This window comes from Macrotis lagotis, chromosome 1 (genome assembly GCF_037893015.1).
Source record: "Macrotis lagotis isolate mMagLag1 chromosome 1, bilby.v1.9.chrom.fasta, whole genome shotgun sequence".
Classification (NCBI taxonomy): Eukaryota; Metazoa; Chordata; class Mammalia; order Peramelemorphia; family Peramelidae; genus Macrotis; species Macrotis lagotis.
Window position 1 is genome coordinate 302,882,645 of NC_133658.1, and position 24,459 is coordinate 302,907,103.

At 37.9% G+C, this 24,459-nt stretch overlaps 1 protein-coding gene across 5 annotated transcripts in view; it reads right to left on the reverse strand.

The window, feature by feature from the left end:
- Positions 1–213: 213 nt before the first annotated feature.
- Positions 214–24,459, reverse strand: part of FTO (FTO alpha-ketoglutarate dependent dioxygenase) — a 477,648-nt gene continuing 453,402 nt past the window's right edge. For 2 of the 5 annotated variants that reach the window (XM_074211310.1, XM_074211306.1), the window contains exon 10: positions 14,604–14,691. Coding sequence is in view for 3 of the 5 variants with exons in the window: in XM_074211304.1 (XP_074067405.1) it covers positions 1,293–1,447; positions 14,564–14,691 (283 nt within the window). In the remaining 2 variants the exon portion in view is untranslated. The other 3 variants (XM_074211304.1, XM_074211303.1, XM_074211307.1) reach the window with 3 other exon arrangements.

Here is a 24,459-nt window from a genome sequence, read left to right on the forward strand (position 1 = left end):
TTGTAAAATGAAGATCATCATAATGACTCTTGCACAGAATTGATTTAAGATTAAGTAAATGCCAGCTATCATATTATTATTTCCATTGTTATTATGAGTATTTGTGCTTTGAACACTCTGGAGGAAGAATATTTAGAAATTTAAGGTTAAAGGATTTTATTATAACAACATATTTATATATACAGAAGTATATATATTATTTGTATAAATTTATTCTATAGCAACATGTGGTAAATATCTTAAATCTGGCTATTCTGGATTCATAACTGTTCATTCTAAAAGTCTCACTCATGAAGAGGTAAGGAACATTTTAAAAATTCATTTTTGAGGCCTGCTCTTGGGAAAACTCAAAAAATAAATATAGAGAGTTACCAAGGAAAGGAACAAATGTCAGTGGAGTTTCTGCATTTGGGGAATTGTACTATGGGAATATCAGAAGCTGAAAAAAATCTAGAGATTGGCTACTGACCAATGCCACCTGTTCTCACTGATGGGGCCCATCTCTGGGATTGTCTCCTGAGCTGCAAGGGGCCACTGTCAGGCCTCATTATTTTCACGAGTGGAACTGGCTGCCTTGTATTATCATGGAGAGGGTTATCCCAGGTGGGCCGCCCCCAAAGTCCTCCTGTGGTTTTTGCCAACTATCCTCTGAAGATTACATATCTGTCTGTAGTTCCACATTTCAGGTGAAAAAACTGGATGGTCCAGTAACAAGGATATCATTGAATAAATTTTTTTGACTGTGTATACAAGATCAAAGGTTAAATTTGGTAGAAGTACCCAGGAAGCGCTTCTAAATCAAACTAGAAGTTTCCTTGGGCTGTCTCTGGATACCCCTAAACAGATTTTTATTATTGTTGTTGATAGTGGGGATATTGGTTAATTCTCCTCCAAAAATCCCCTACCAGTAACTTATGTTACAGTTTGTGAAGTCCGATTACTCCAGGGCTCCTTAGAACAGCTGCCCACAGTTATGCTGCTCAGATTCCAATTTATTTGCATTCCTCTTTTACAAAGAGACTTCACTCTCCATCCTCTTGACCCTTTTCTTGGCTCCTCCTGGAGAGGACTGGTGACCCCTGGGGCAGATCTGATCATGAGGCATTGGAGACATCAGGTGGAGCCATCAAAGCCTGTCCCTAGTTCAGTCATCCTTATAGCCAGCCTCCCTTAAGGGTTCTTCTTCATTTGTAGATACAATACTGGAAAACCTTCCCCCTCTGTCCCAGCTCCATCACTGTCTAGATTTCAGGGGGAACAGATTAATCAAATAGCAGCCATGGATAAGATGATCACTCACACTCACACACACACACACACACACAGCTTTCAGAAATACCAAATGGATCTGTCTTGCTGTTTGCTGATGCTGGTGATGTTGTTGCTCTAGGTAGGGAACCCACAATCTGAACTTTCCTATAATAGCAAGTCCTCATGAGCAGATTCCCTTGAAAAAAAAAGAAAGACAATTTGAGGCTCAAATTTCTATTCAAAGGGCACTGGCTACCTACAGTTCTCTTTTCAATGTTTAACTAAATCTGATTTAAGGTATACCACCCACCTTAGGTTGTGTATTTTAAAATTTGGAAATACTCTAGTTAAATGGTAAACATCACTTCTGGTATTTAATTCAATAGATCTGTATTGAAGTGTCTACTTCATGCAAAAATGACATGCTGGGAGCCCTGGTAGAATAAGAAGGGTCCTAGATTTGGAGTCAGAGGTCCTAGATTAAAATTTCAACTCTTCCATGCCCAGTAGCTGTGGGATTTGGGACTAACTAATTTGGGGGGGGGTCAGTTTCCTTATATGTAAAAAAATAGAAGTATCTTTCATTCCTAAATCTATGATCTTAAAAGATATTTTTGGGGGGATCTGGGCATTTGAATTCTTGATTTAGGGGACTCCCTATGAAAAATATCTAGAACTAAGTGCATTTTGGCAATTATTTTGCAACTTAGAACCATAGATTCTAAGATCTAGAACTAGAAGCATATAAGAAGTCATCAAGGTCAACCCCTTCATTTTCCAGATTAGGAAACCATGTTCTAAAGCAGGTAAGTGCCCTACATAAGGCCTATATCATCAGAAGTGAGATCTGAATCAAGGTCCTCCCGCTCTGAAGCTCAGACTCTTTCCACTGCCTTGGGGACCCGAGAGACTAAAGGAAATAGTTACATAGCTAGTAGGTTTCAGAGTTAAGACTTTAATCTGAATCCTTCTGACTCCAACAAGCCCCTTACTTCTCCACATGCATACACCTTTTCTGACAGGCTCCCATACTATGCTGAGTCCTAGAAGAAAACAATCTATGGACAACTTGAGCATAAACTATCATGGGTCAATACATAGAGAACCACTATACCAGGGGTGAGAAACCTTTTTTTCTGCCAAAAGTCATTTGGCTATTGTAGTGCATATACTATTACCATTTTTACAGAGGGAGGAATTAAGGTTTAGAGATTAAGTGGTTTGACCAAAGTCACATATACTACGATTCCATTCTCCCCCTTCTCACTAACTTAGATGTTAGAAATCATATAGCCAACCCTGAAATCTTCTAATGAAATGCTAAATCAACCTTTTGCATTGAAAACTATCAATTTTCAGTTTGACAGTTATTGACAAAATTATCAACTTAAAAATCCTAATCCTAAAAAGGTTCTGGATTTATTGAATTACAAGTCCTCCAGTTAGTTGCCTTGGCAGTGCCAGATAAAATGATTTCTGTGACCTTAAAGGGCCCACTGGCCTGATGTTCCATCCCTGAACGACACCAAGAGAAAATGCTATGAACAAGATGGGGAGTTAAATATAATAGAAGATATAGGCCCTTTATTCTGACTCTGAGAATTTATAAAACAATACATAAAATCAAATTGGATAAGGACAAATATATTCACAAAATCTGAAGTGGCAAAATACATAATATGAAATTTCTGGCTATATTCTGAAAAAACCTCATGAATTCTGATGGAGGAGAACAGAATGTAAAGGTAGGAGGAAATACAGAAAAATTTGTTGTTTTAGCAGACAACAAGAAAATCTTCACTGAGTATGCAATATCATACAGTGAAGAGAGTTTAGGTTTGGACTAAGAAGATCTGGGTTCAAATACAGGCTCTGCCATTTTGCTACCTCTGATGCCCTGGGCAAACCACTTAACCTGTGGGTCTCATTTTCTTTACCTGTAAAATGAGGGCATTGGACTAAATGGCTTCTAAGATCCCTTCTGGCTCTAAAGCTATGATCCTATGAGGTGAAATCTGAGAAGAATTCTACAGGAGAAGAGACAATGGTGATGATGACTGATTATTATTATCTGATATACTCCCGGTATGACTTGATCACATAGTGTTTGACAGTTATCGACAAGAGATTTAGAATTCTTAAAAGCAATCCCTAGAAGCCAGGGGTTCCTAGATAAGCATCACCATCACCATCACCATTGCCACCACCATCATCACTACTGCCAAACTATTTGGAATGAAAAGCTCTCAAAATATAGAAACTGAGCAGAAGAAAACAAAAACCACATGGGAACAGGAGGTACTTGATCTCCCTGTTGTCCTCTTTACTCTTTGCTGACAATGCTCTTAGTGAGTCTACAAAAGATGAACTTACATCCTGATATTTTTATTCAATTACAAAAAGAAGTAATTTTAACCACTGTGCAAAGGTCAGTTAAATATTAAGCATTTAAAAAAAAAGTAAAAGACTTGTCCTAGGTCTGTTTTCTTCTGAACTCCATGAAACTCATCATCATGAGAATGATGGTAATAATAAAATGAAATGTTTTTAGAGTGTTTTTACATTTTTTTTTAGGTTTTTGCAAGGCAAATGGGGTTAAGTGGCTTGCCCAAGGCCACACAGCTAGGTAATTATTAAGTGTCTGAGACTGGATTTGAACCCAGGTACCCCTGACTCCAGGGCCCATGCTTTATCCACTAGCTGCCCCTGTTTTTACATTTTAAAGTGATTTACATACATTATTTAATTTGATTCTCATGACTCAGGATGTTGAGACAGGTAGTGCAGATATTATCCCCACTTTACAAAGGGAGGAATTAAGGTTCAGAGAGTAAGAGGTTTGACCAAAGTCACACATATATGAATACAAGTATTTAATTTTTCCCCCTTCTGACTAACTTAGATGTTAGAAATCATTTAGTCAACTCTGAAATCTTCTAGTGAAATGCTAAATCAATCTTTTCAGTTGAAAACTATCAGAATCAGCTAGGTGGCACAGTGGATAGAGCACCGGCCCTGGAGTACCTGAGTTCAAATCCAACCTTAGACACTTTCTAATTACCTAGCTGTTTGACCTTGGGCAAGCCACTTAACCCCATTGCCTTGCAAAAAAAAAAAACCTAAAAAAAAAAAGAAAAAAATTATCAGAATCACTTCTGTGAAGTGAGGTGGACCAGAGTCAGAAACTACACAAATCCATTGCAGCATGTACTACAGCAGGAGCAGATAAATGGATAAAGTTCCAAAAGTGTAATAGGAGGAAATTCAGACAAATTCACAGGATCACAGGTTTAGAAGTGGAAGAGATTAAAGAAGTTGTTCAGTCCAAGTCTCATCATACAGATGAGAAGATTGACATTCGAAAAGGTGAATTTACCCAAGGTCATTATGCTACAGGGTTTTTACCCTGGTCCTCAGGTTCCAAATTCAGAACCCTCTTCCCTGCACAAGGGTATGGTGATAGAGAAATCCAGCAATAGGCATTAGGCAGGAACCTAGGGAAGTAGGAGCTAACTATGAGGGAGGTTCCTCTGAGTTCAGTTGACTGGTAGGTATTCACGAAAAAAAGCCCATTCCAAGGGGAATTTGTTGGTGGGCAGATGGATGGTATCAAATAATCTAGAGACTTAATCATAGGGACTGAGGTTCAGGCACAAGACAAGACTTTAGGAAGATGAGAGAAGATATAGTATAGATACTTGGAACCCCAGGGAACTAAAATGCTGGGTGACCACAGATAATTCACTTAATCTTCCTAGACCTCAGACCTTTTATCTATAAAATTAGGAACTAGAATTAATAACCTCTAATTCCACTTCCACTTTTAACTTTTTACTTTTCACGCATGAGGAAAAATAGTCCTTGCTTCTGGCACTAGAATACTATAAGGGCCTAACAAACACAAAGGTCCAATGACTGAAATCATGGCTAAACAGTACTGAAGAAAGACTTGATGCTGTGTCATGGTAAGAAGGGTCTAGAGATCTTGGTAATTGTTCCTGCCCAGGAAATGTCTTATGTCTGACCTTGATGACAGATGTGAATCTTCTTCAACTCCATTAAGGATACAAATCTAGCAGGACTTGGGATAGGAGAGAGACCTGATTTGAAATCTTTATTCCCACATGGATCCCTCTTGATCTATCCTCTCTTGGGAACATTATATATTACTAAGAACTTCCATGGAATATCAGAATGAATAGAAGTCACTTGACCCCATTAGGTCCAACTTATCTTCAACCTATAGAACTACTGTTTAATCCAGGAATTATCTTAGTAATGAGTTTAGCAGGACTAATAGAGCTTATTCCTATGATATATTTGTATATCCACATTATTAATTCTGAATCTTTGCTTTGGCATATAGGTCTAAGTGGGAGCTAAGCAGGACTGCAGTCCTTTGTGATTTTAGCACTGCTACTGGTATTTACATGTTTCTAACTTAAATGATTTTAACCTTTTGGCTTTTAATAATCTGGACTTCAGGTCCTGATACCTATTCTCTTTTTGATCCATCATTAATTTAAAAAAAACAATTAATGGTACCTAGACCATGTTTTAGACTGATTAGATTTCTCCAGTTGATGACTGTCCCTTGTTCCTGATTGACTATTTATAATGATCTCAGTCTAAGTAGGCTTCAGGAGAGGCAGTAAGGAAAAGTCACATTGTGATTTGTATATCTCAGCTTCTAGTTTTCAAGCCACATAAGTGATTTGAAATAGATTTCTTACAGTGACATTGTTCTTCTTTCACTGAACTTGCAGTCTGAGTTCTTACAGTCTTGAGATTTGATACTGTCATTTTAACTAGTTGTATGACATTGGGTCATTCACTTCTATTACCTGGTCTTCATTTTCTCATCTGTAAAATGAGAAGGTTGACTGCAATAACCTCTAAGACCTCTTATGGCTTTAAATCTATGATTCTTTGGTCAAGGATCACTTCCTCCATTTGCAAAGTGAGAGACTGATAACATATGTGAGAGATGCCACATGGAAACTGTCATGTATGATTGTCTTTTTGCTTTTTTTTCCTTCAAGATTTAACTCTTGCACTTTTGGCCAAACCTTTCCTTTGCAGCCCCTGAAATAAGAGAATAGACAAAGAAAACTCAAGGCCTGGGCTTTGTCAGATTTTACTGAGGATGTTCAGAAGCCAAGAAATGTAGAGACACCAAGAGCTGTAGACACCAAGGAGTCAAAGGCTGCCTTGAGAGGAGTTCATCCCAGACAGGTGTTAGTAGCTGGCCAGCTTCTTCTGCATGCCTCTCCCAAAGGTGCCTTCACTTTGACAAGTAAGACGTGAGCTGCTCAAGTTCTAGGCCCACCTAAGAGAACTATAGCTCACGACCTGGGAGGGCCCTGCAGTCCTGTTGTGTTGGGCAGCAGAGGTCTTGCTTAACCCAAGGCTGTCAAACTCACTTCAGCTTTGGCCTCTGTTGAGCATCAAGCTTTCAGAACAATTTTCTTACCCCCCTTCAGTCAAGGTCTTTGGCAGAGATGCCTCCCCTATTTTGCACGCACTGCTCTAATTCATGGGCACAAAGAAAATGGGAGAACGCCTAGAGACTTTAAACATACACACACATATACTCAAGCTAAACCTTGGGAAATCTAACAGGATCTGCATTTCTTTAAAAACATACACAGACATTTCTAGTCGAAGTGAAACCATGCTTCTCCTAGAGGATTGGAGACAGCAAATGGAGCCTTAGTCATACACACTTAGTTTCAAAGTTATGTTGCTGCTCATGGGGAGAAATCAATGTATAGTATATTAAAAACAATCATTGCAGCCCTTTAAATGATCCAATAGTTTAGCTTTGAATGCATTCAAGTTAATAGGGGCTCTAATGGCTTCTGACAGATCATTCCATTGATCAAGGGCCCTGGATGAGAGGCACTGCCTACCAAACTCTGTTTTGATTTTAAGAAAAGAAAACTGAACGTTCACGGTAAACAGGGCTTGATTGTTCACATGTTCATGATAATAGCTCTGGGTCTGACCTGGGTCTGGGAGCAGCCTGGGAGAGGACAATGGGAATCCTATACACCTGATTCAATTCTTTTCCATTTCTAATCTAGACAGCTAATCAGTTTGAGATCACTGCTGGGGAGGCAAGTGAAGACTTAGGGGAAAAAACAAGGCACTGTTTCTTGTGTCAAATGAATGTTGAGAAGTAGCATTTGCCTTAAAATGCCATTCTAAGGAAATCAGTCCATTCCTTGGAGGACTGGGCTGTAGATGAACTTGACTCCTCCAAAGTGAAAAGAGGATACCTCTGCTAAAAATGGTTAACCAGGTTTTTCAGGTGGTGCTTGTGATTTTCAAGGGGGGGGGGTGGAATCAGACTTCATATGATTTTCATACTTGTAATTTATAAAAGGTCTAAAGTGGTTCAGGTTGGGCAGGGCATTTTGCAGGAGGGTAATGTGGAAATGAGGGGGCAAAAATCCTGGAAGTTGTTCTTAGAATGTAGTTTCGAACTTCATTTGAGATTATATGCTCCTAGATTAGAACTGGAGGGAATCTCAGAGGTTTTCTATTACAACTCATTTGATAGATGAAGAAATTAGGTCCTTGGAGGTTGAGTGTCTTGCCCAGGGTCACAAGGATTGTTGATGACTGAGCTGGGTATTGCAACCTCTGTCTCTAAATACAAATCTTTTCCTCTGGTACCATGCTAAAGGTGCTTTTGCTTCATTTTCACTTTTTCTCAGTTATATGTTTCTTGGATGCTCATGAGTTGCATGACTTTGGGAAAGTCATTTATCTCTTTTCAACCTCAGTTTCCTCTTCTGTAAAATGGGGAAAATAACATTGACCTCCCAGGGTTGTGAAGATCAAATGAGATACCATATATACAATGCCTTTCAAGCTTTCTCTACATAAATGCAGCCATTACAGTCCCTACCATCTACTGTATGGGCCCAAGGGTCCAGTGGGTCTGATCTGATTGAAGAAATAAAGAGAACATTGCAAACAAATCCTGTTCATTACCTATGAAAACAGAGATCATTCTTGTTGAGAATAAAGGACAATGAAGAAAGTGGCTGGCTTCTCATTGCCCAGAATGGGGATTTTCCAGTGGGAAATTCATGTGTCTGTCTAGGTGGCAGGTACTTCCCTCTGCCAGTCTTTGAAACCAGAGATACTGAGGGCATGATGAACTATGTGCATGATTTTATTTAATCCCTACAATGAGAAACAGATAACTAATGGAGCACACTGGAATTGTTCGGAATACCTATGGCACAGGCCCAGCAAGTGACTCTTGAAGATCCCTTGGAATGACCTTGGCCTATCTCCCCAGCCATGTGGACCCATAATGTGGTGCCTCTCCCCAACTTCCCATCTATCAGTCGAAAGGCTGCTTGGTACCAGATTAAAAACAATGCTGAAGCCCTTGTGCTTGGAGCCCTTCATTTGTATTGGTGACATGTTTAGTCAGTCGCTTTTGTAAAATTGATGAATATTGTCTAAAGGCAAGTGCAGACAGGCAAACAGATCTGTATCTCCTGTTATCCATTTAGCTCGACACACACGTGTGCGGGAACTATTTTACCTCCATTCTTTCACGACTGATGAAAAGTAAATGCAAGCAAAGTCATGAACTACGTCGTTGGAAAAGCATCACTGAATCTAATGCTGGGAGTTAATTAATGTTGCCCTCCCCCTGAAACAGAGCGACCCTGGTACTTAGACACTTCAAGTCGATAAACAATTGTTGTACACACAGCATCCATTAGGGACTAGTGCTAAGAAATTGTTTTTGTAGCAAATCCCCAATAGCCGTGGGTGACCTAGTTCCGCCATGTGGGAAAAGGATCATTTCTGAAGGATCTCCTTAATGAAAACAGTGTCGTCCTCCTTCCTCTGACATGCCATGATAACTTTGCTCTATTGCTCTGTAGAAAATAGCATTTAAAGGTATCATGGTAGGACAGAGTCAGAAGGGCAGGGTTGAAGTTTTGAATCTGACCCCAACCAGTTGTGTGACCTTGGATAAATTACTCCCCTTTTCAGGAGCTCAGTTTCCCCTACGTGCAAAATTGAGGAGGTTGGACCAGATGAACTCTAAGATACTTTCCAGCTACAAAAATCTAAGTTTTAAAGATTTTCATAATTTTGGCTGACATCCTAGTAATGCTATTTATTTCCATTGAAAATTGCAAGGCAGGTGTACAGTGGTCAAAATGCTAGACAAAGTGTCAGGAAGAAGACCTGAGTTCCAATTCAGCCTCAGACTCTTACTAATTGTACATTTAAATTATGTAGTCACTATATATAACACATTGCAAGACCAGTTTATACCTCACCCTGCATAATTCTGGGCATGTTATTTAACCTCCATTTGCCTGTTTCCCCACCTGAAAATGGGAAGATCAGTATTTAAAGGCAATGGGGTAGGGCAGAGTCAGAAGAGTAGGGTTCAAGTCTCAGCTCTGATACAAACCAGTTGTGTGACCTTGGACAAATCACTTCCTTTCTTATCATTGTCAGGGTAAAATGAGGCATTTGTAAAGTGACTGGCAAATCTTAAAACACTAGCTATTATGAAACAGAAGTTGTGAAGGATTGGTTAAACTTGGTGGAAGAAGGGGGTTAGAAATCTCCATGGAAAATTAATAATAATAATAACTGGCATTTATATAATATTTGACAAAGAATACAATTTCTTTATATCTGTGATGTAATTTACTTCTCATAGCAACCCTTGGAGGAAGGTTTATTATCATCACCAAAGAATTAGGGTTTATGAGATTTGCCCATGGTCACAAAAACTAATAAATCTGAGACAGGACTTGAACCCAGGTCTTTCTTAATGCAAGTCCAACATTCTATCCTTTTTACCATGCTGCCATTCATTAATGAATGGGACAGGAGAATAACTGGACTAAAAGTGCAGGAATAGACTAGATAACCTTGTCTGCTGGGGCCTTCCAGGTTAGAGATTCCCAGTCAGCTTTATTGTATAATCACATTCTCCTTGTTAATATGAAAGAAATGAGAAGCAGAGTCTTCAGATACTTTCGTCGAGTTCATAGTTAACTTTGAAATAGTAAAGCTTCTCAGGTACACTAGAGACCCCAGTGTGGAGGGGTGAATTTGTTGCCCCTACAGTCCCTGAAACCACAGCACAAAGCACTACCCTTGCAGTCCTGCAGGAAGTCATTATCTGCCAGGTCTCTGTCGTTCTTCCCTCACCACATCCCCATCCCCCATCTCCCTTCTCTCTAGCCTTTTAAAGCAGGGCTGCTCACTTCCAAAGCAATCTGTGCAGCACTGCTTACTGGAGAGCCTTCCCTCCCCTTTATGGTTGTCAAATTGATTTCAGCACTGCCATACCTATAGCTCCCAATGAAACTTAATTAAAAATACCATTTAATCACAAAGTAACAATGGCAAACTGCATCAACTGCATCACCACTCCATCCCATTTTAATCTATATTGCTGCTCTCCAGTTGAATCTGTTTGGATGAGAATTGCCTTTTCAAATAAGAATACCCTTGTCTTCCCCTCGCTTGCCTCAGAGATCTCCACTATAAGCAGTATTTAGAGTGGCACTGAGCCAAATGTACGCAGTTTGCCCACTTGTAAATCAGCCTTAACCAGGGGAGGGGGAAAGAACAATGCTGCATTCAAAAACCATCTTCCCTTGGAGCTCAGTAAAAAACAAAACACCCTCTACCCCCACTGAACATAGGGTAGCTATTAAACAGGTTTCCATTAGGGATGGAGAGCATCTTTCTCTAGGTTTTAGAAGCCTATTCTTCAAGCTGAGTCCAGAGGCCATGGGAGGTTGATTGGACGCTCACCCCTTTACCACTGGAGACACCCATGTGACAGACAGGTGCATATAGGACATTGAGAAAACCAGGACTTTGATTCAAATTCTAGCCTTGCTACTTACTGTGTGTCTGTGTGACCTTGGGCAAATCACTTAATCCTATCCAGATCTCAGCTTTCTCATCTGCAAAATGAGAAGGGAGATCAAACTAGATGATATCTAAGGTCTCTCTCAGTTTTAAATCCTATGATCCTATAGGACTATTAGAGTCCCTTCCAGTTCTAAATTCTGTGATCCTAAGAAAGTTAATATTGATTGGATGCTGCTCAGGGCCAGAGACATTTTGTATCTTAGATAAGGCCAGGATGTGGTAGGGACTTATGTAGAATGATAAAAGGTTCCCAAATATCCTCTTTTACTTTTTACTGGTCTGTCACTGATATTTGAAATTCTATTGTTCATTCCTTTGAGAAGTGTCTTTTTTTCTTTGAACTTTGAAGAATGTAAAGAATTCCTGGGAAGCATGAGAGCACTAGGGGCCTGGAAGGACCATTTAAAGATGAAAAGGTAATAGAAAAGTGTGACTCTGTGTGTGTGTGTGTGTGTGTGTGTGTGTGTGTGTGTGTGTGCCTGAAGGTGGGGTATTGGTGGTGGGGTTCACTGCCCGGCCTAACATCAGTCTCACCCTAGGCTCTCATTTCAGTACTAAGTTTTTTGATAGGTCTGTGGCTATACAAATTGTGGTCCATAAAATAATAGATTCAGAGCTAGAAGGGACATTAGATACAATTTAATCCAATTTCCTCATTTTACACATGAGAAAACCAAGGCCAAGAGAGGATGTGTTACTTGCCCAAAGTGTCAGAGGCTAGTCATGAAACCAAGTCTTGCATTAACTCTCATGAACCCAATGAACTATTATTTCTATATAAGAAGTAATGATGACTACGAAGAATTCAGATGCTTGGGAAAACTTCTATGAACTGATACAGGGTGAAATAAGCAGGTTTAGGAATAAGATAAATACAACGAATACAATAATTTAAATGGAAAGAATAAAATGAAATTGTTGTGTAATTATGACGACCCAAGCTTGATCCTGGGAAGAGATGAGATGTGGAAGCACCTTCCTCTTTTAAATATAGAAAAGACTAAGAGTGTAGAATGTTTCATGGGATGTCAGATGGGGATGATATGCCAGTTTTGTTGCATTTCTTTTTCTTCTTTTGAGCTTTTGTTACAAGTGAAGCTTCAAGTCCAACCTCTTCATTTTATAGATGAAGAAAATGAAGTCTGACAAGGATAAGTGACTTGCCCAGTGTCACACAGTTGGTAAATTCACAAGGCAGGATCCAAATCCATCTATTGATCACACACCCTCCCCCTTTACTGCCCCCAGATGCTGGAATGAGGATATGGACAAGATGAAAATATATCAAGAGGAAAAGGGAAAGAACAAGAAGAAATGGGATGTACCCAATGAAGCAGGCTTAAGAGGGTAGCTGGCTCAGGGATCATTCAAAGGACAGAGAGACCTAAGGAATCCTGCTCAACTGCTGATCTGTTGATTGCTAAGCATGAATTATTGGGACCCCTGTCGGATCTCCTGGCAGTCTGACCCAGGATGGTGCTGCATTGTAATATTCCAAAACTTTGTTTTGTCCCCATTAAGCAGTCTTGGTCAAAGTTTTCTTTTGAAGAGGGAATTATGGGGATAATAACTGTCAGAGTCTAGTAAATGGAAAGCTGTAACAATACTATGCAGTTTTAGTCACCAATTCATGACTCTTATGCATCCTTCAAATTCCAAATAAAAATTTGTCTCCTCCAGAAAGTATTCCTGAATTAGCTCTACTTCATACTGTCCTCTTTTCAACTCTGTATTTTACCTTTATATATACTTAGCTTATACTAGGATCACATACAGTTTTTTAAGTTCACTTTCATGTCTGTATCATAAACATCCTAATAGTAAGAATGGTATCTTCTCCATTAGACTGGCAAAATCTAGAAAAATGGGACTATATTTGTTACCATTAGACTGGAGAAGGTGCATGAGAGTACAAAATATGATCTCTCTCTCTCTATCAGACTGAGAGGCGTTATGTCTCCAATAGAGGGTGAGTTTCGCAAAGGCAGGTATTTTTGCTTCCCCGTGTATTGCCACAGTGACAAAGACAGGGTCCATTGGGGGTACTCAGCCCACAGTCATGAGCTAAGATTGTCAATGGCACATGGTCTCATCTTTCTAGAAGCACAAGTTACTCATCTGGTACGTGGCCTGGTCCTCAACTTCCTTTCTCTTAATCCTGTGCCCTTAACTGCAAAGGACTTGCAGGAAATAATAACTCTTTAAACTAAGCAGAATTAGAAAGAACAGACTTTCTGAGGTTTTTCCCTATGTTTATCAGCTTAAAAAATTTTATTTGATTTATTTATTTTTTTTTTTTTTGCTTTTTCTCTGCAGGATCCTTAGTAACTAAGGAGTCAAAGGAGAAAAAAGATAGTGAAGAGCAAAAATAAGCATGCACATGGGCTTCCTGTATACTTTAGAGGGGCAAGTTCTGCAGTAATGAGAGTTCTTTTGACTCCAAGTTCAAGAAATATTTATAAGCACCTACCGGGTGGAAAGTATCATACATACTGGTTGCTGGGGAAAGAAAGACAAAAACAAAAATAGTACCTGTTCTCGATGAGCTTACTTTCCATGTACATCTGGGTAAGTGTATGCAAACTATGTACAGAATATTATGAAATAATTCCAAAAAATAGAGACACTAATGACAGAGATGAGGAGTTAAAGGGAGGGCTTCATTGCACTGTGAACAGATTCTGAGAGGCAGGGCATTCCAGCCTATATACAAAGGCAAGTAGACATATACATATTCCAGTGTAACTAGAAAGGAGAATACATTCAGGGGAATAACAAAATAGCATTAGAAATCCAGACTGGAAAACTTTAAACACCAAACTGATTTTGTATTTTATCTGTAAAGAGGTAAAAGGGAGATGCTGAGGGTTTTTGACTCTTGCCCCCTCTTTCAGTCTTTCTTCAGATTGGGCACACCCATTCCCATGTCAAGACAAAGGTTAGAAGTAGGAAGAGAATGTGCTAAATTTTGCTCCAAGTTGAGCCTCTGTCCTCTGCAATACCCTGCAGCTTTTCATGATTAAGTATCTTATATAGGTGCTGGAGAAGAACTAGCCTGGGTCCAGGTAGGGAAGAGCCCAGGATCCATCCTTTGCCAAGAAGACCAGAACACAGTCTCAGTTTAGAGCTTTTATATTTGGGGGCCCCATTCCTTTGCTGTTATAAGGTAGCTGGCTCTCATAATCCAATACCTAAGTGGTCAGTTGGGAATCTTTGAACTTCCCATTGGTGTCCTTGCCTGAATTCATAGCAGAGTCTGGATTCTATAGCTGAAAATTTTCCTTTGTTAAAAGGTATTTCTTCAGAAAATGTAGCTTTAACCCAAATGGCAGGGTTCTTCCCTAGATTTCTGCTTCCAGGAGCTGACCTTGGAGTTCCAAAATAATGCTGTTAAGATCAAATGGCAACGGCATCTCAGGATCATCATCTTCCCAGTATGGCCAGCATATTGGTCTCTGGTCCTCTGGTAAATTTTGGGCGATTCGGGATTGGCATCTAGAAGAATAAAAACAGGTTATTATTTATCCATGAAAAACAATTCCCTAAAGATTCAAATCTAGGGGAATGATTAAAATCTAAATGTTCTGAAAAAACTAATCAATGAGGAAGAGGAAGATGAATAATGAAGTAATTGTTTTCTTTGCAGGAGTGAAGTTAGTCTGTGATTAGGAAGAATTGTTCACTTACAGTGATAGTCCTTCCTTTTCATCATCCAGATCTGTGTTATCTACAGGGAAGTCCCAGAAAGCCAAACACAAAGAATATTTAGTTGCTCAGCCTTTTTTATTATTATTATTATAGTGAATTATTTTTTCATTATCTCAACTGTTATTTAAAGTGTGTGATTAAACCATTATCAGATTTAAATGTTTGTGGGATTTCAATGTATTACTAGATTACTGAGAGAGATTAAACTGAATTTACTGCACTAAGGGTCCAAGAATAGATTAAACAATATAATAGATCAGGATTGACTTTGTAGATTCTAGAGATTTACACATGTATCCTTCTGCCTTGCTTTGAAAAAGGCACTCCAAGGAGAGATCATTTTATAAGGATGTATGCAAATAGAGGTTAATAATCATTTCCACTGATGAATAAGTGGGGAAAACTTCACCAAAATTAAATTAAGAGGCTAGCGAAGAGTTAGTCCCTAGAGAAAACACTTAAATCACAGTTTTTATTAAATGGATTATTCATCAATACTAAAGAACTTAATTATCATATGCAACTATATTACAGACTTGCAGGAGAAAAGTTGGGACAACATCACTATACTTTGGCAGACTCCTATCACACAGAGAGGATTATTTATAGACAACCTGGATATTCAGTAGCTTTAGCTGTACTCATCCATAAAATGGGGTATGAGGACTCTGTTCTATCTCATGGTGTTATAGGGAGGGCTGAATAAGATTCTAGGTAGTGAACTGCTCAGAAACACTAAAAACCCTAAATAAGAGTCCTGATATTACAATTACTAATTCAGGGAGAAAGGTGAGCAAAGGGAAGACAAGAGTTCATTTATACCTTATACAAAACTGGGCTATTCAGGTCATAGAAGAGTTATAAGCAATGGTAGTCAGAGACATAAATGGCCCATCTTCTCCTTCTTTTCCCATATTCAATGTAGGCATAGAAATGTGGATTTGGTGGTCCATTTGGAAAACTCATGTGAAATTCCCCTCCACTTTTTCCCCCCTCTCTCAATCAATAAGCAAGTGGTCACAGCCAGCATTATTTGTCTTCTGGCCATGTAGGATGGACTATAAAGAGATCAAAGTCCATAACATCCTGGCCCCATTTCAAAGACTGCTGCAGTGGAAAGATGCCTTCTTCTCTGGGGAATTATTAATGGCTATGGGTCCCCCACGGGAAAACATACTTCAACTTTACACCTATTTTTGCGGGTGGTTAATTGCCACACCAGCATCTTGTGCACTCCATCCATCGTACATTACAGCACAAGGACAGTATTAACACATAACATTCCAATATATCTTCAGCTCTTCGCATCAGGCCCTGATAATAGCGTCTGTTAACATGTACTAAGTACTATTATGTAGCCCATCACTTCATAAATAATAAGATTAGCTGACCTCGGGGGCCCTGAGAAGAGTAATGTGTTTAAATGTTCTCATTATTTATTTAAAACAAGAATTAAAGCAACAGAAGCTACTTTTGACAATCCTCTTAGCATAAATATTAAACTGTTTGCATTGATAAGCCACACTGTATAGAAGAACAGGATTTGTTTTGCAGGTTGGTCTAGAATAGGCATTTCAGAAAATGTAGTTTGCTGTCTGAGTTCTGAGAGGTGCTTAGCTGATTGTCTCAGCATTGTTCCAAAGACATTTTCTAAATTACATGAAAGGAGCATGAGGAAAAATTAATATTCAAGGGAAACTGCAACTAATTACAACAGAACTCAGCAAGGCTTTCAAATCATGCTTTATTTCTGTCTCAGTACCAAACACTATGCTCAATTTGCTGGGTAGGGTAAGATATTCCAAATTAAGCATTTCAATCTAAAAGTGGATAAATTAACCATTGGCTGGCAGATTGAAGAGCTGTGATAGTGAAGATACACTAAAAATATTATGAAGCTTGTAAAAGTCAATTAAAAATGCATTCTCATTTTAAATTTCAAATATAAAATTGTTGAGTTTTTTCTTTCCATTTTAAGAATGTATTAGAAGTATTAAAGTCTCCAGTGAAGGTTTAATTCCTCCTTATTTCATATTTCACATTGTCTTCCATTGCATTTGGCTTTGTATTTGAGGATTAGTATTTGTATTTTGGACATCTGAGAATTTCTGCCCCTTAAAATAGAACTATCCAAGCCTACTCCAGACTTGGGTACAAAGCTTATTGGGCAAAATAGCTTCCATAATTTCTCCTACTGTTCTTTCCAGAGAAGGCAAATGGTTCCAAAGGACTAGCTGCCATATGGCTCTCTGTGACTTAGATTGTCACAAAGCCTGTTTCTTGTTCTCTGTGTCAGTCATAGGATGGGGTCATTTATTCTACTGGCTTTATCTGAACCAGAAGTAGGACCTCTTCTTACATCTTGTTTTTGAGATGGCTGTTTGTTTGTTTTTTTAGTACCATAGCTCTGAATTCTCAGGTCTTTCTCTTAAATCCTTCTCTTAATGGTTAAGAAATTATCACTATTTTTCTTGATAATGATTAGATTCTACAGTACACGCCATGCTTGGTGTGCTATATTAATTTGTAAGAAATGGGCCTCCAAGATGTCAATGGACAGCCTAATTCAGTGCTGTCTTATTCAACACCATTCAGAGAACAAAATGGAGGAAAATAGAGGGAATATTTTAAGAATCAAGTTTCTATTATTCTGTCAGGGTTGTAAAGAAACAGTCACACTTACTGGTGGTTGAAACTGCAAGTGGGAGGAATTTTTGGAGCCCAATCTAGCAGTATGTGGTGAAATTTATAAATTTTACTCAGTAATCACCCAATAATTCCATTCTTGGGAATATATCCTGAAAGTGTTATTTAAAAATAAACAGAAAAAAAGATTTGTCTGTTTAAAGATTTTTGTAACAGCATTTAAAAACCATCAATGTTGGAATTGACTTAAATATGCAATAATAAAGGAATAGCTAAATAAATTGTAGCACATAAAAGTCCAGCAGTATTATAATGCAATTAAAATTTAGAAGGATGAGGAGCATAAAAAAATCTAGAAAGAAGAGGCAAAGGTCTGGTGAATATTGGTCTTGACTCATGACTCTTGGCTACTTTTCTCCTCTTATGCCTGCTATTTTCCCTTCCCAAAGAGCAGTAACAATAAAAACAACAATAATGATAATGGAAGTTAATATAGTACTTTAATATTAACAAAACACTTTCTACAAAACAATCCTATGAAGTAAGGACTTAAAAAATTATTATTCTCATTTCAGAGATGAAGATTTCAGAAGATGAAGTCCCCAGGGGATTGGATAGTGTGCACCCAGAGATGGAACAAAACTTTCCTCTTTGGTTTTGGACAAATTTCCTGACAAGCTACATGGTACATGGTAGATGACTTGTTTATTTTACAAATTGATCTTTGGATTAAAAATGAACAATCTGTAATATTGGCAGCTAAAAGACCTCTCTAAAGAAGGTACTGTAAATTTCCTTAATAGAGGCCAACAGGTAGTTCTTTCATAGCTAATTTCTATTTCCCCATCTCTTGTAAGGAAATTGTTCATTGACAATTGAATTCAACAAGCATTTATTAAACACATGACAACGTAATAGCTAAACACTAGAAAAAAAGATTGGAAGACAAAAGAGGGAAAATTGGCCCTGTCCTCAAGGAACTTCAAGTCTACTAGGGAAAAAGCACTGGATTTCAATTCAAAGAACTTGCTTTCAAATTCAGGTTCTCCCCCTTACAATCTGGGGTGACTAACAAGTTATCTTCTCTTATCGAGTGACATGGCTTTGCTCAAGACTCACTGACTTTTTCCTGGAGAACTTGCAAGACTCAAATGAAATGAAATATGATAATGATATTGGTCAAGATAGCTCATATTTTATTGCATTTTAATAATAATGATAACTCATATTTGTCATATATTTTAAAATATACTTTATTTCCTTTTTCCTAGGGCAAGCTGGAATTCAAGATTCCTTAGAGGATATAAGTTCTACCTTAGGTTTTAAAAAAAAGTATTTCATGTTCTCAAACTGTAAATTATTAGTGGGAGGTTTGTACTAGTTACATGTTAGTCAAGTGAACACAGTAGACATAGTGTTAATATTCCCATTTTGTAGATAAGGAAACAATGCTTTATTTTAAGATTATCCACTTGGCAAGAGACACAGCTCAACTACATTAAGCTAGCTTTCTGAAAGAGAAAGTAGTATAGGCCTCCATCTTTCAGACCTCTCTCTCTCTCTCTCTCTCTCTCTCTCTCTCTCTCTCTCTCTCTCTCTCTCTCTCTCTCTCTCTCTTCCATAACATAGAAACATTTGGATCCTATCCATGCAGCTAACAGAAAAATCTTTGCTTAATTCATCCCCTCCAAGTCCTTTAATTACTAAATGAATAGTCCTCCCCTAATGCCTTAGTGACATAACACTAAACCACCAAAAGGCCTCCCCTAACCTGGTTGTCAGAGAGTCTGCCCAGAATCCCCTCCCCAAGCAGGTATAACTCCTAGACTCTGACCTTCCTCTTCACCACCAACTGATTTCCCTCAGGGTTGCACTTACATTTGGATGATCAGGGTTTCAACTACATTAGTGGACACTGGTCATGATGCTAAAATTAACCACTTTAGCTAAAGTGTGTGTTAATTATGGGTATGCAAGTAGTCAATAAAAGGTTAATGCAAGAGTCAAAGTATAAATTTCTTTCTCTATTGCATCACTCCACAGACTAAATGACTAACATTATGCTTTGTGTTTTTAATCAATAGGTTTTACAGTAATGTGTGAGCCATTGATTTAAAAAAAAACACACACAAAATATTCTCTGCCCTTAAATTTTGCAACCAATAAGGAAGCAGTTGCAATGGCTTAATGATATTTATTGAAATGACAGGAAAACAGACTCATGTGAAAAGCTGACTCATTAAAGAACATGAATGCATACATGCTAAACCCAACCCATGTTCAGAACTGAGAGATATTGCTGAGAAGTCAATGGAATAAGGCTAAAAAATGAAGGTATCCAGCAGTATGTTAGTAAATATTTAACAACTTGCTCTCAGGAAGAAAAATATATTCATGACACACTTATAAGTTGTAACTACAATATTAAAATTTTCTCCATCACTTTCTTAAGTCAAAACAATATAAAATTAACAAATCAAATCCTGATTTGTAGCATTTATCTATTTCCAAGATGTAAATACTCACACTGAAAATTTAACCATTAGCTGATTTGGTTGAAGCTTGGTTCTACCACATCCTGAAGGAATTCAATAAAAGATGGAAAAGCTGGCCATCACTTATAATAATTTCACTTTTGAATAGTGTTTAAACTTTTTTGAAGCACTAAACCTATTATCATGTTCCAACAACAAACGTTTAAGTACCTACTCTGGGCAAAGCACTAAGCAGTCATTGTGGGAGATAAGAACTTTTAGGTAAGTCTAGATAACTTCCAAGGTCTCATTCAGATCATTCAGTTCTAAATTTATAATCTTCCAAGCTACATTTATGGAGCATATAGTCTAGTACATTTGATTCTCACCTATCCCATGAAGAGGTAGAGGAAGTATAACTATACCTTTTTTTAGGGGAAGAATTATGATGTACTAATCTCAAAGGTTATATAAAGTGATAGTGAAAGAGATAGGACTGGTCCTTTTCTTTCAGGGCCACTTTGTGATAAATATTATAGAAGTGCAATTATTCAAGTGATAAAAATTACATAAGTGGCACTCCATAATCAAGTGGAGTCACAGGACTTTAGTTCAGTTCTTGGTTCTGCTTACTACTTCGGTGACCCTGATCAAGTGACTTTACTTCTTTGGGTCTTAGTTTTACTCATTTCTAAAATAAAAGAAATTGATTTAGAACACTGGTATCAAACTTAACTAGAAATGGATGTAAATTTGGGGCAAATGGGTGGCATGGTATATAGAGCACTCTTCTTTCTGAATTCAAATCCAGCCTCAGACACTACCTGGGTGACCCTGGGCAAGTCATTTAACCTTGTTTGCCTCAGTTTCCTCATCAGAAAATGAGCTGGAGAAAGAAATGGCAAATCACTCCAGTATCTTTACCAAGAAAACCCCAATAGGGTCATGAAGAGTCAGACATGAGTGAACAACAACAATGTAATATTTTAATTTATTTCATTAATCCTTCCCAATTTACATTTTAATTATAGATCTAGATAGCTTCTTAGATTCTTTCTAGTTCTTAACTTGTGAATCCAAAGACATCTCAAAAACCTTAAGAAATCCAATAGGTTGGGGTAGGGACACACATATAACTTTAACAAACATTTATGAATTATCTATTAAGGGAAAGGTATAGAATACATACTAGGGAAACATAGATGAAACAAAGTAAACATTCTTTGTCTTCAAAGACCCTATGGTATAATTTATTAGACACATAATAAATAATATATAGAGAGATAATATATGATTATTAATAAAGTATTAATAAAGTAGAAGTTGGTATTTGGAGTGTAGCCTGTGGCTTAGAACAGTTTTTATTTCACTGATTGAGTCCAACCCATATCAGAGCAGGAATCCTCTTGACAATCATATACTACCTAGAGATGTGCTTTTTTATTATTATTGTTTTGAAATATTTTAATCTTGCCTTGATTAATTTTGGCTTGTTTCCTGGAAGCTTGGGCCAGAGATTACCATTTCAGTTTAAATTGTCCTACAGCATCAAGCAAAGCAATCTAAACATATTAAACACTCAGTGAATATCTGTTGTTGTTTTGTGAGAGAAGCTAAGGGAAGCCCTGAATTTGTCAATGATTGAACCTGTCTTCATTGCATCTTGGCAAAAACCATTGAGAGGAAATACCCACCAACCATAGCTAACGAGTATGATAAAAACCATAGTAAGCAAACTAACTTCTCTATGGTTCTTCAGTCTAGCAGGGACACTTCTAATAGTCAATGAGGCAAAAAAAAAACCCCAACAAAAAACCAATAACTCATAATTACACTTGCCACACCACTAAACAGATAATACTTCATGTTCTACTTGGAGCAAGGATTTTTACTTTGTGTGTGTGTGTGTGTGTGTGTGTGTGTGTGTGTGTGTTTGTGTGTGTGTGTGTGTGTGTGTGTGTGTCAGACCCCATCAGCAGTCTGGTGATACCTATTGACCCTTTATGAGAACAATGTTTCTAAGTGTACAAAATAAAATATATGAGGTTACAAAGAAAGTCAATTGTATTGAAATAAAGCTGTGATTTCTTCCCTATCCAAAATCCTATCCCCTAAAATCTATGCAAGGACCCTTATTAGTCTTAACTTCAGATTAAGAACTCCTGCTTTAGACAATTTTTCCTTAATCAACAAGCATTTATAGGCCAGATACTACACTAAGCTCTTAGCTACAAAGATAGGTTAAGAAGTTTCCCAACCTTAAGGAGCTTACCTTTTAATGGGAAAGTCAATATGGTAACAATGAGGTATATGCAGGATATGTATGAAGTAGATGGAAGGTAGTCTGAGACAGAAAGAATGACATTTGAAAGACTAGTAAAGAGCTCCTGAAGTGAGTCTTGAAGGGAGCCAGCAAAACTAAGAGATGGAGGGGAGAGGGTAGTGCATTCCAGGCATGGGGGCGCCAGGGGAAAAGATATAGAGACTGATGATGGAATATTGTGGTTGAAAAATAGCAAGTAGGTGAATGTGCTTAGTATATAGAGGGTATGGAAGTAATTTTGAGCCACTGGAGTTGGGCAGTGACAAGATAAGAGCTATGTTTTATTTTTTATTTTTTTAAGAAAGATTTTATTTATTTTGAGTTTTACAATTTGCCATTATTGCTTCCTTCCCCCCACCCCCCCACAGAAGGCATTCTATTAGTCTTTACATTGTTTTCATGGCATACATTGATCTCAGTTGAATGTGATGAGAGAGAAATCATATCCTTAAGGAAGAAAAATAAAGTATAAGAGATAGCAAAATTACATAATAAGATAACAGGTGTTTTTTCAAAGTTAAAGGTAATAGTCTTTGGTCTTTGTTCAAACTCCACAATTCTTTCTCTGGATACAGATGGTATTATCCATTAGATAGCCCAAAATTGCCCTTGGTTGTTGCAGTGATGGAATGAGCAAATCCATCAAGGTTGATCATCACCCCCATGTTGCTGTTAGGGTGTACAATGTTTTTCTGGTTCTGATCAGTTCATGCAAATCCTTCCAGGCTTCTCTGAAATCCCATCCCTCCTGGTTTCTAATAGAACAATAATGTTTCATGACATACATATACCACAGTTGGTTAAGCCATTCCCCAATTGAAGGACATCTACTTAATTTCTAATTCTTTGCCACCACGAATAAAGAGCTATGTTTTAGAAAAATCACCTTGGTAGCTGAATGGTGACATGAAACTGATTACAACTAATTCAGGTGAGAGGTGATGGGGACCTGAACCAGGCCTTTAGCTCTGTGAGTAGAGAAGGGGCACATATATAAGAAAGGCTGTGAAGGTGTACATGATACGATTTTGTGACAGATTTTGATATGTGGGAAAGAGTGAGACATCAAAGATAATAGGTTTTGAGCCTCAGTGATTAGAAAAATTGTAGTATCTTTGATAATAATAGAGAAGTTTGGAAAAGAGAAAAGGGTTTTGTCTAAAACATAATCAGTTCTATTTTGAGATGTCTATGGGACATTCAATTCTATATATATTCAAAGATCAATGAAGAGTGTAGTACTAAACTTCAGGAGATAGGTAGATCTAAGAATTATTTGAATAGAGATGATAACAATTAATGAGAGCCAGTGAGATTACCAAGTGAGAGAATATGGAAGGAGAAGAGGACAGAGCTTTGAAGGACACAGAAGGCTAGTGGATATAGTATGTTTGAGGAACTAGCAAAGGAGGGACACACAAAATTAGTAAGCATGATATGGATAAAACATTAGTAGACTGAGGAGAAGTTTAACACAGAATCAAGAGAAAGCGATGTCTTGACAACCTAGAGAAGAGAGAGATCTAGAGAAAAAGATGATCAATAATGTCAAATGCTACAGAGGGTCAAGAAAAAATGAGGCCTGAGAAAATGTCATTAGATTTGGCAATTAAAAGATCATTGTAGCTTTGGAAAATGATGAGGCCAGAAGAGAGTATAAAAGAGTGAGAATAGAGGAGGGAAAGACACAAATGTAGATTCATTTATCTGAGAAAGGGAAAGAATGATATCTAGTGAGAATATAAGGATCAAGTAAGAGCTTTTAAAGATGGTAGAAACATAGGTGTGTGGAGGCACCAAGGAAGGAGCCAGTAAATAGGGAAAGATTGAAGACAAGAAAGTGAAGATGCTAAAGAATACTGCTAAAGGAGTGGGGAGTGGGGAGTGGGTGTGATCAAGATACATGAAGGGGGTTGGATTTGGCAAAGAGATGAGTCACCTCTTCATTGAGATCAGAGAGAAGGAAGAGATAGTGGGAGAAGATTTTTGAATGATGTGAGATGAGGAGGGAAGAATGGGAAGCTTTTCAATAGATTCACTTTTAAAAAAACTTTAGTATAAAATGGGATACTTAACTAAGAGAGTGGAGGGAGGAAATGCTCCTTTGATCAA